This window comes from Nothoprocta perdicaria, unplaced genomic scaffold, assembly GCF_003342845.1.
Source record: "Nothoprocta perdicaria isolate Ctin4 unplaced genomic scaffold, notPer1 scaffold_351, whole genome shotgun sequence".
NCBI classification, from domain to species: domain Eukaryota; kingdom Metazoa; phylum Chordata; class Aves; order Tinamiformes; family Tinamidae; genus Nothoprocta; species Nothoprocta perdicaria.
The window spans coordinates 8644-21079 of record NW_020455590.1 but is presented as its reverse complement, the minus strand read 5'-3'; the positions used below and the strand labels follow the sequence as shown (position 1 = coordinate 21079).

The following is a 12436-nucleotide window of genomic DNA, read 5'->3' as shown; positions in this document are numbered from 1 at the left end:
GGTTCTGTAACCTCTCTGGACAACCTGCTCCAGTGTTCCATCACTGCCACAGGACAAAAAGAAGACTTAACTTTAGCTAGCATTTCCTGTATTTTAATTTGTGCCTATTGCCTCTTCTTTCATTGGTTACTACTGATATGAGTGGTCTGTTTTCTTTAGACTCTCCTATCAGAAATTTATGCAAGTTAATAAAATCACCCTCTCTCCTACCCCGCAAGCTTTCTCTTCTCTAGACTGAAGAGCACTCTCAGTCCGTCTTCACATGACATGCTGCACTACGTTCCTCTGCTTAAAGGGACAACTTAAGGCTTTGCTGAACGTGCACTGGCATGTCTAAGATTTTATCGTACTGAAGAGCCCCATAATGCATGCAACACTCTAGATGTGGTCTCACCAGTGCCGAGCCTATGGACGGATCCCTGGATTGCTTCCTTTGACCTGCTGCCAGTGGTGTTCCTAGCAGAACCCATGGTGCTGTTGGCCCCCTTTGCCCTGAGGCACATGGCTGGCTCACAACTTGCCTGCCAAGATCCTCAAGTCTTTCTGCAAAACTGCTTTCCAAGTGGTGGGACCCAGCATGTTCTGGCGCACGAGGCCTTCCCCAGGTACATGACTGTTTCCCTTTACTGAACTTTATGAGGTAGATTCTTCTCCGCCCATTTCTATAGCACGGCAAGGTCTCTCTCAACGACAGCAAAAGCCATCTGGTGTGTCCACCACCTCTCCCAGTTTTGCATCATTTGCAGACTTGCTGAGGGTCATCTAGGTCAGTAACAAAGAGGTAAGCAGCACTGACTCCAATACTGGATACGCCACCAGTGACTGGCCTCTAGCTGGACTCGGTGCCACCAATAACCACATTGATCCCAGCAGATCAGGCAGGTATCAGCCCACTTACTTAGACCGTATCTCATCGGCCTGCCTGTAGTGTTTGTGTCCATCCACTGCAAAACTCCACATGTGGGAACCTTCCAACCACATCTCTGTGACCCAAGTTATAATAACAGCCCTCTAATTACGCATCTACTTCTACTTCCTCCTGTTTGTTCACCATGTTGCATAAATTGATGTGTAGGTACTTCAGAGAGGCACTTAACTGTACTGGCTTCCCAGAAAGGGAATGAAACCTTCTCCTGTAATACTGTCCTGTAGAAACTAAAACAGTAATTTAAAAAATTTTTGCAGGTCATGGAATCACTAGAGAACAATTAGGATTTTTTTTTTCCAGAAGCAGCTCACATCAAAGAAGAAATATAACAGAATTATGCAATGTAATTTCACAAGAATGAGAAGCTTCACAGGGTGCATGAGAAGCTTTATGGGCTTCATGAAGGTACAAGGCTCAGGGCACTACAGGAGTATTTCACTTTTATCACAAGACCAAATTACGGTTTCCATCATCACTGAAGAAGTAGGTTTTTTTCCATAAACCAGATGACAGTGACATCACCCCATAAAGGCAGCAAAGAGGTCTCACATCTGGTTCAGTGGTTCATTGACATAGATTTCAAATACTTTTTTACTTGCTAACACAAACCTAAACTTTTAAAGAAAATATGTATTCCTCTCTTGCAGAAAATCCATCAACACTTATTTGTGAATAGCAGTCAAGTTTCAGGAAAGATTAGGTATTACTTTTGATTTTAAAATATCAGGTTTTAGATGACAGAAAAAAAATGTTGCAACTTCAAAATATATTATAGATACTAGAAAAATCAAACTACCAAATCCCTTTACATGGACTGGATTCTACAGTTTGCCTCTGAAATGGGAGGGGAAAAAAAGTGAAAGTAAGCAATATAACACTGTTACACCACTCTTTCCTCACCACCACTTTTTCACCTATACCATGCTCATTTTACTCAGTGTTTCAAAGCAGATACAGAGTACCAAGTCCTATTTCATCTATCTTAATCTCTCTTAACATAACAGTCCTGTTTTAAATCCATGCTTTAGTCTTCCAAACCCACCTGTAGCAAGTAGTTTGGTTCTTTATCCGAGTCTTTCCACCACTTAAATTATGTCTGTCTCATTCCTGCTATTTCTCTCAATTGCTCTTTTTTTCCAAAGAAAAAAATTTGTAGCTGATCAAAATTGCAATAATCCATAATTGTATTGTATTAAAGTATACTTATGTAGATTAAGGTATACTGAAACTAAAAATAAGAGAATTTTTAAATGGGCAAAACCCTTTGGTATTTCTCTAAGGAGACACAGATTAATTACACAAACATATCCAACAACTTCTAACCGGGAAAAGTTTTGCAAGAAAAAAATGCATATGGTAACAATTGAGGAGTAAAAGAAAAACACAAAGAAACACATACTTTAAGTTGTATTACTTTAAGTCTGTAGGTGCACGTAGTAGATAGAAGATAAAACCATGTATGTGTTTAAATAAACAAACCAATTCAACAATGAACGAGTATATCTTACCTGGCAAAGAAGAATTGATACAGCCCCAAACTTCTCCCTGAAAAGTAAAGTGCAATTAAGCAAAAGTCTACAATATAAAAGTGTTTCTAACAGATCCAAAATACCATTTTCAGCATATTCCATCTGCAGTTTAAGTGTCCTATTGGTAGAACTCATCTACACCTTAAGTATTTTTAAAGGAGGCACTAGGTCATCTAAGTTAAGTTATGTTTGCCTTGACAAGGCTGCCACCTACAGAATGTCTAATCAAGAGGAATATTGTTATAGGTACAAAACATCCCATAATAATCTGAACTACACTAGCTGGTCAACTTTCTCACCAGTATTTAGAGAATTAATCAGCAATGGGTTAGTCAAAGTGGACAGTCAAAGGTCTATCTAGAACCAAGATCTGGGGAGAACTTGTTGACCTAGTATTTCTTTCTACCAACTGGAAACAGGCAAACAACCTCCCACAACACACGAAACAAAACAGGAGGGCTTTAAGGCACCCCCACAATAGGCAAGACAGACAGGCAGGATAAACTAGATGATGCTCCAAGTAGGATACAGATTCCCCCACACACACTAATACAAGAAATAACTGTTATGAAACTGTAAAATTACTTACCAATAAAAGCATTAGTTCAATTTTGTGAGTATGGCTATACATTTGAAATGACTATGAGGCTCTCCTTGCCTCAGCCTAGGCAGGATCTGTCAGCTTTTTCCTGCTGACCAAGAGGTCACTGCCAACAACCTCCATGGGACTAAAGTGACAATTACCCAACACAAAATTCTTGCCAATATAAGCCAATTTTAGCTCGTTCTGTAAAAACTGGCATGACCAGAACACCTAGCAAAGTTGTGAAATCCTGTCTGACTGCAAGTAGTGTTACATATGACATCTTAAAAATGAACAAGCAAACAAAAACTAATCATATGAAAACCTTATTTTAAGAAGTTTTATAGCCCTCATAATATGAGAGAAAAAGACTAAAAGATGTATATACAGGCATGTCCTCAGTGGTGACCAGCAACAGAACAAGGGGTAACAGGTATAAATTTAAACACAGGCAGTTCCATCTCCATGTGGAGGAAGAACTTCTTTCCTATGAGTGTGCCAGAGCCCTGGCACAGGCTGCCCAGGGTGGCTGTGGAGTCTCCTTCTCTGGAGATCTTCCAAACCCACCTGGATGCCGCCCTGTGCCCCGTGCTCTGGGTGTCCCTGCTGGAGCAGGGGGTTGGACTAGATGATCTCTAGAGGTTCCTTCCCGCCTCAACCATTTTGTGATTCTTTATCTCCTCAAAACTCCAAGTGAAATAACTCTACGAATCACTTAAAACTTGTATTTTTGCAAGAAAGACTTTATTAATGTGTGATCACATATTTTATTAAAGCTAATAAGCCTTACCATTGATTCTGGACAATACTCAGGTGCTCGTTGCAGTAAATGCTTCAAACGTGAATCACTCTTAGAGGATAAAATCTTTTATAACAGAAACAGAACACATTTTAAAACACACAAACATGTAACAAGACATGTAACAACAAATGAGTATTTTTTTCAATGTGACTCCCCCTTTTTAGCTTAAGTTTCAATAAGCCAATACTAGCTACTCTTTGATAAGTCTGGGTAATAGCATGTAACACCTGTAAAATTAATTTTTCCTTTTCTTAATCCCTATGGCTACTCAAATACACTGCTTTTTTTTATAGAAGAAAGCAATTTTAATTTTTTTTTTTTTTTTTTTTGGAAGTGGAGTTTCATCCCCAAAAGCTTCCTTGCAGGAGCTTATTATGAATTGGCAAAGGAAAAAAAAAAAAAAAAAAAAAGAGCATTTGTCCCATCTCCCAAAATATTATGCAACTTCAGGAAAAAGAAAGATAAAGTTCTGCTACATATTATCTCAGACAAGTAAACTCCTTCCAGAAAGCCAGAACAATAACTGATGTGGAATAAAGATGGAAAAAATCCACATTAGCTAAATAAGCTATCAAAACTGACAGGGCAGGGAAGGAGGCGAATACTGCGTGCAGAGGAGCAAGATCAAGTTAAGGACCATCTAAGTGAACGAACTGAACACGAGGCCACTGGACTAGATGGGACGCAACTGAGGGTGCCAAGGGCGAGCCTGCCACTGTAAGTGTCACTGCGTAAGGCAGCCTGTCCACACATCTCAGAGGTCATGGTGACTGGAAGCAACTCCTGACAACTGAAGGGAGACGACCATCGTATCCAGCTAGATAGACCAGAAAGGTAATGTGGGTAATCACAGGCCAGTAAGCCTAGTCTCAGTCCCCAGATTATTGAGCACACACTTCTGAAGCCCTGGAAGGGCACTCTAAAGATAAAAAGGTGACTGGGATCAGGCAGTCGGGACAAATCAAGGCAAATTATGGCTAACAGCTTTCTATAACAGAAAGAAGGGTTAATAAAAAAAAGTGGGCAGCAACTGGCTCTACTCAGCTCTGGTGAGGCCACACCTGGAGTACTGTGTACAGTTCTGGGCTCCCCAGTATAAGAGGGACGTGGAGCTTCTCGAGAGGGTCCAGAGAAGGGCAACCAGGATGATTAAGGGAATGGAACATCTCTCGTATGAAGAGAGGCTGAGTGAGCTGGGCCTGTTTTCTCTGGAGAAAAGACGGCTCAGAGGGGAAATGATTAATATGTATAAGTTCAGGAAGGGAGAATGCAGGGAGGAAGGGGACARGCTGTTCTCACTGGTGGCCAGCGATAGGACGAGGGGTAATGGCCACAAGCTGAAGCACARGAAGTTCCGTCTCCAGGTGAGRAGSAACTTCTTTACTGTKAGGGTGMCAGAGCMSTGGMACAGGCTGCCCAGGGAGGTTGTGGAGTCTCCTTCTCTGGAGGTCTTCAAAACCCGCCTGGATGCCACCCTGTGCCACATGCTGTAGGTGTGCCTGCTTGAGCAGGAAGGTTGGACTAGATGATCTATAGAGGTCCCTTCCAACCTTAAATATTCTGTGATTCCGTGGATATTGTTCATCTTGACTTTTATAAGGATATTACATGGCCTCTCAGTTTTCTCGAACAAAAAAACGGGTGGGATAGGTGGTTTACAAGGCAGCAGACAAACTGACCAGACTCAAAGATTAGTAGTCAGCAGTTGCAACATCAGTCACTTTGACATGGTATAAATCAAGTGCTAAACTGGTAGTGTTGATGGCTTGACTGGGGACATGGACAAAGGAACTGATTAAATCCTCTGCGAGTATACAGAGGATCTAGAATTGGGAGCTGTGGCCAGTGTGCTGGTGCAGAGCTGCCACTCAGATGAGCCCCAACAGGCTGCAGCAACTGCTTGACAAGATGCTCACAAAGTGCCAAGGCAAACGCAAAGCCCTGGCCCTGGGGGGAATAACACCACGCATCACTACGGGCTGGGTGCTCACTGGCTAGGAAGCAGCTTTTCAGGAAAGGTCTAAGGTCCTGGTGGACAAGTAGTCGAAAACAGGTCAGCAACTAGCAATGGCATCGCCAGCGGTTTGAGCAAAGACCATTCCTTTACTTGGCAGCCATGAGGCCAAGTCTGTAATCACATCCAGTTTTGTGCCTCCTCACAACAGTGCTGTTAATGAGCTACAGGGAGTCCAACAGAAAGCCACAAAAGCAGTAGCAAGTGGCAGCAACAGAAATTCTAACTGGGAAAACCAAACAGAAACACTTCACCATGAGAGCAGTTAAACATTGGAACTGGTTCCCAAGTAAGTTTGTAGAAAGTCTGTCCTTGAGGATACTCAGCACTTGCTTGAACAAGGCCCTGGGCAACTTCATTTAAGGTCAAAGCTCACACTCTCCAAGAGGGTTAGGCTAGAGGGACCCCAGAGATCTCTTCCTACTCCTATGCCAGGGAAGTTTTACTTGATCTTATTGACTTTCATGAACAACTCTGAAACATGTGAATTTCTCACCTTTATTTTCTTTTTCATCTCTTTCAGAGTATTTTGTACTATTACGCTCGTCTCGTTTCCTTATGTCAGCAATAATGTTTCTAGTTTCTTAAAATACATCTTTATCTCAATCTTTGCCTTTTTTTTAAAGAAAAAGGATTAACGGTAGTGTTAAATTGAGCTTTCAGCACATTCTAAATTGTTTTCTGTCTTATCTGAAATTATGTTTACAGCTTTTTTTTTTTTTTTTTTTTTGCAACAGTCCAAATAAATGAAACACTTCTAAATTAAAACAGGAAAACAGACAACAAAAAGGACAGGGATAGACATATTGGTGTGGGATATGAAAATGGAAATCCCAGGAATAACAGAAACATGGTTCTAACTTAGAGCCTTCAGAAGGAAAATTAACAGTTTTACTATGAAATCAAGTAAAAGTATTCAACTTGATAAGCTCATAGAAAGGAGAACAATAGGACTCATTTCACAAAAGAGAGCAAGAACAATTGCAGTGGTATTTGGGGTCTTCCAGGGTCACCAAACCATAAAATAATTCAAGCTGGAATGGCTTGCAGAAGACCATCTTAGTCCAATCTCCTGCTCAGAGCAAGTTACCCTATAAGGTCAGATCACATTGCTCAGGTTTTTATTCCAGCCATGCCTCTAAAGTTTGAGATCCCCTGCTATTCTTGTGGTGAAAGAGATTCTCATCCTACCCAGCTGGAATCTTCTAGCTTCAGCTTTTGCCTAATGTCTCCTGCCCTCCTACTATGCACCACTAAAGAGTCTGGCTCTGTCTTCTCAGCAACCCTCTCGGAGGTGTCAGAGGATGCTTTGAGGTGCCCTCTCTTCCACAGGCTGAACAAGCACAGCTTCCTCTGCCTCTTCTCACAAGGCATGTGCTCCAGCCTCCTGACAATTTTGGCAGCCCTGTGTGGCAGCTCAGCTTGCTCCAGCTCACTAGCATCTTACCTTCAGCAAGGAGCCTCAACTTGGATGCAGTGTGTGTTCTAACAAGCGCTGTCTAAAGGCACAGATCATTTCCCTACACCTGCTGGCTCTGCTCTGTTAATGCAATCCAGGATGTGCCCCTTGCTGCCAGCCGCATGGGCAGCTTGTATCCAGCTTGCTGGCAGCACATCCTCTAGGCCCTTTCCAACAGGGTTGCCCATCAACACCCAACCTGTGTTGCTGCAAGGCCTTCTCTCTTCCCTGGTGCAGGACTTGGCATTGAGTTTTCCTGCTGGTTCAACCCTCTGTTCCTCCCTCTGTCCAGGTGGCAGCTCTGCCTTTGAGGTTATCAACCCTTCCTGCCAGCTTTGTGCTATCTGCAAACTCAGTGAGAGCGAAATCTGTTGCCTCCTCCAGGGCACCGATAAAGATGTTATCCAGGACACATTCCAGAACAGGTCCCTGGCACACTCCACTTTTTAATGCTCATTATCTCAAGCCTACTCTCAAGGGAGGCAGTGAGGAGGAGGGGGCGGCCTCTTTTCAGTGGTGGACAGAGATAGGACTAGAGGAAACGGCCACAAGCTGAGGCACCAGAAGTTCCACAGGAACTTGAGAAAACACTTTTTGACAGTGAGGGTGACAGAGCCCTGGCACAGGCTGCCCAGAGAGCTTGTGGAGTCTCCTTCTTTGGAGATCTTTAAAACCCGCTTGGACGCAGCCCTGTGCCACGTGCTCTAGGTGACCCTGCCTGAGCAGAGGGTTGGACTAGATAACCTCTGTGGTCCCGTCCAGCCTTAAGCATTCCATGATTCTATGATTATCCAAGCGGAGAGGTACTACAAACAATATCACAAAAACGGGAAGAAATCTGACAGTAAAGCTCAACGCTTTTTGCCAGACATTCACAATGCCTAATGGAACTCATACAATAAACTGGAAGCTACAAACCATTAGAACAGATGAAAGATTTGGATAGATTATTCCAAATTCCAACTCAATGCAACTAAACCACTTTGATTACATACACCAGACAGTGTTCTTTCTTTCTTGTATATAAGTTTTAACATGATTCTTAAGACTGAATAGTACTTTTGTTTATGCAAAAATTTATGTATAATTTTGGTTACCTGTATTCAAAGAGATAAACTTATGCTGTTGGGATAACTATAGAAACTGAGAGAATATCTTATGTGACAGGCCTAAAAGACTTGTTGTTTGGCTTAACAATTGGAAACCTGAGAGGGAATTTTGTTGCACTTCAGAAAAAAACATGAGGAGGGAAAAGAGAAATTAAAAGATTTTGCTAATATGATGACAAATAGATATAAATTTCACCATACCCAGGTTAAGTGCTTTACTAGCTCCACAATATAAAACAAGGCCAACAAAAGGGAACAAGTATGATTCAAGGACACAATTCTAACACGAAAACTGTATGTCAGCAAAGCGCATATATGTATGTATACACACACACACCTATTTGCATAAAGGTAGGCAAGTTTATTACCCAGAGGTACAAATCTAAATATAAGTTGTATAAAAACATTTTTCAAGCTTAAACTTAGCACAAGTTGTTCTTTGTATTACTATATGAATAAAGTAAACAGATTTTTGAACAGTATTCATACATAGTCATTTATCCTAGCCCTAATTTTGCTACATCATCAACTACAGGCATGATTTCAAAGCTGAAGGACAAACTAAATTTAAAATAAGCTTACCTGTTCACAAACATCACGACACATTAAGTTGTCCTTTGCATGATAACAACAAGACAAGCCTATGGAAAAGCAAGGGGGGAGGAAATAGGTTTAAAAGGTTTGAAGCACTTAACTCTCCCTTCCCAACAGAAGCACCCAACTGATGGGTCATCAGGTCATCTTAGCTACTCTACAGCCCACTGGGAGAAATTTTCCTTCCCAGAAGGCAAAAAGAATTTGAAAAATTTTTGTGCTGAAGTAGATTCAAACCAGCTTGTCCAGCCTCCCAGAATCACACCCAAACTTTCACTGCCACCCAAAGGAGGGCTCAGTGGCCTTGCCTCTACTTGCAGCCACACGGCTGCTATTTACCATGCACTTCATTTGGCACCTGCCAAATCCCTTCATGACTCAATTCAATTTATTAACCTAGGAAAAAATAAAAGTGAATAAGGTGATTAAAAAAAAAAGGTGTCTGTATGTCTTTGTGAGTTGAACTGGTTCACAGAAGAATCAAAAAAAGTGAAAGAAGCAATCAGGAAAAGGAAACCGGGAAAAGGAAGCAGGAGCAGGAGCCCCACTACACACAGTGGTGAACACAGCTGCAGACTGAACTTTGTTTTCTTTAAAGGTTAGAACAGAGCTGTAAATTACTTCACTAGCGATGGATGACCAAGAGAAGTTTTGCTGATCTAGATGATAGATAAAGGACAAACATATATGAACACCTCAGGAAAACAAGTAAGAACTAAAGCACTGAGAATTAAGAAGCACTCAGATTTTTAAAAAATGCATCTTTAAAGCATCATCTGTTGTGTTTTTCTCCCCCTACCAACCAAATAATTTCTTCCTCATTTCAGAGTTCACTTTGGCTAACAAAGTGCATTGCACAACTGCTTGAGACACCTTTTCATCCTCATACTAGCTCTGGGAATTTTTCTAACAAATGTCTTAGAAAGGAGAATTTCCTTCAAAGCTCCTTTTATGTCTAAATACATCTCCACATACTAGTTTTCACACAAATATATAAACCAGAGTACATAACCCTCCCTCCAAATCCCAAACTTCTAATGACTACATATTTCTGCTCAGTTCTATCTGAACTAAATACCACACCAATAAAAATCTGTACAATTTTACCAAATATATGAAGTAATATTTCATAACACACAGTCACCAGTTCTAAACAGATTCCTACTGAACCAACAACATGCATTTTTAAAAATAATTCTTCAATAAATCCAAGCTTACATCTGTTTTCATCTGAAAGCTTGTAGCTATCGCAGGAAGGTAGCCTGTCTAAAAAGTAAATCCACCATCAAATCCAAAATTCTCTAATATTAAACTGACAGGAAAATAACCCTGGAACATTTAAGCCTGAAAATGTCAAGGAAATGGAAAAGAATGAGAGAGAGAGGGAGAGAGAGAGGGAGAGAGAAAAGGTTGTCTGAAACAAATTCCATCACAATATAAAATGGCTACTACAGATTCAAGTTATACTTTTATGTAGAAAACTGCACTTTCTGAAGAGGAAACAGGACAAAGCAGAGCAGAGCTTGTAATTGGTGAATATTTCCATTAATAAATAGAAACAACACAGCCAAATGCTTGCAATAAACGAAGGCAGCAGTAAAATCCTGCTTACAACACAACAGAATGAAAGAATGAAATTGTAAAATTGTCTTTGATGGTTTTGCCATTTTCCCACCATCACAGAAAAGGATAAACAGATGTTGCTGATGGCTTCAGAAGTCTTCTGCTTTGAGGAAGACCCACAGGACTCTGCGGATTTCCCTCCACTAAATCCAGCCAGCTGATTCATGCCAAGAACCAGACTCACCATTAACAGGTTCCACCACACTCAAAATTCAGTAACCGTTTTACTTAGCTAAATAGCTTTTTTATCCCCCTTACAAAGCCACAGCATTAGAAACTTACAAAGATTAAAGTCCCTGAAAGTTTAATGGCATACATCAGTAAGATTTGAGTTTATGAATATCCTAGACAACTTTCATTTAAAGCCTCCTTCACAGAGAGGGTTTAATAAACTCTAGCCTACTGGCCACTGCTTTTCAGTGGCTCTCAACCCGCTTACCATCAACTAACATGTAAGGAGGATAATTCTCCATCTACCACTTCTACAGCTGAGTTTCAAGTCCGATCAATTACAGTAGTGAGGGTCACAAGGAGATAACAATATGCTAAACCTTGCAGGCATTCAATTCCTTTCAGACAAAATTCTAATTAAGTGACGGCATCCTGATTTAGCAGGAAATTTATTTGGCTATACTGAGCTGAAGTTATCCATCCCAAGCACCATTCTCAAACCTTCCCCACAGTCAGTCCCTTCTGAAATAACCTTACGACATCTCTCCAGTCAGTCTCTTATCTTGCTACTCACACTTTACTAGTCACATTTTCTCTGGTTTTACTAACAGTTTTCCAGGTTTCCTTTCACAACTTCACTCATGCTCAACTAATGAGAAACATTACGCTTTCTTCCCCGACAGGATCTGCTATCTCAGCGGTATGAGATTAGGTTTTCCAAGGGACAGCTGAGCTAGACCATGTCTTATTACATTCCTGTAGCTATTTTCTGTTTTGTTCTTTTTTCCTCCCTAAAAATGTCTTTACAGAATGAAGAACTATAAAGCAACACTATAACACATGTCCATAAACGATTAAAGATCGAGGACTTAACACTGTGTGATAAATACTTAATGTAATTAAGTATTACATGGTCCATGTCTTTCATTCCTGCCAGCACTGCCAATGCAATCCATTAATTAAGGCAGGAAGTCAGCTTCGAAGACGGCTTTAATGTGGGCAGCTCTATTTTACCACCATACTTCTCTGCATTAAACATCTGGCCTTCACTTTTTTTTTTTTTTATAACCCACTGCTATTATCCTCACCGAAAGCTCGAGCAGCACTATTTTAAGATTGTTTTTGACACAGCTAATCTTTACTTATAACTCCGTCTCCACACGGGGGCAACGGCCGCCTGGCCCCGCGCATCTGGTAACGGTAACGGTGCCCCGAGCGCTCGGCTTCCCGCTCGCTAACGGGGCGCTTCTCCCTCAGCGGGAGGGCGGCGAAGGCGACGCGGCCGCTCTCCGCCCTGACAGCGGCGCGGGCAGCGCGGGAGCGCCCGGCCTCACCTGCCGCGGCGCGGGGCGACAGGCGGCCGCGGGGCAGGTGCGGGGGCGGCGGCAGGGCCACCCCCGCGCCCCGCTCACCCCGCGGCGGAGGAGAGCAGCGGGCGGCCGCCCCGCCGCGGGCTTCGGCGCCCGGCCTCGCCCCTGCGCCATGTTGCCGCGCAGGGACCCGCGCAGCCGCCTCGCTCCCCCGCTACTCACCGGCCGCCGCGGGGCAGAGCAGCGCGGCCGCCGCCGCCAGGCAGGGCAGGGCCCAGCGCCACGGAGCGGCCCTCGGCGCCATGGCCCGCCCG

At 42.5% G+C, this 12436-nt stretch overlaps 1 protein-coding gene across 1 annotated transcript in view; it reads right to left on the bottom strand.

The window, feature by feature from the left end:
- The window catches only part of RECK (reversion inducing cysteine rich protein with kazal motifs), a 45117-nt gene extending 35936 nt beyond the window's left edge, over positions 1-9181 (bottom strand). The window contains exons 1-3 of the mRNA XM_026044163.1: positions 9007-9181; positions 3831-3905; positions 2437-2473 (exon numbers count right to left, since the gene is read on the bottom strand). Coding sequence (XP_025899948.1) covers positions 2437-2473; positions 3831-3905; positions 9007-9030 — 136 coding nt within the window. The 5' untranslated portion in view covers positions 9031-9181. The remainder of the gene's footprint in view (positions 1-2436; positions 2474-3830; positions 3906-9006) is intronic.
- Positions 9182-12436: the final 3255 nt, after the last annotated feature.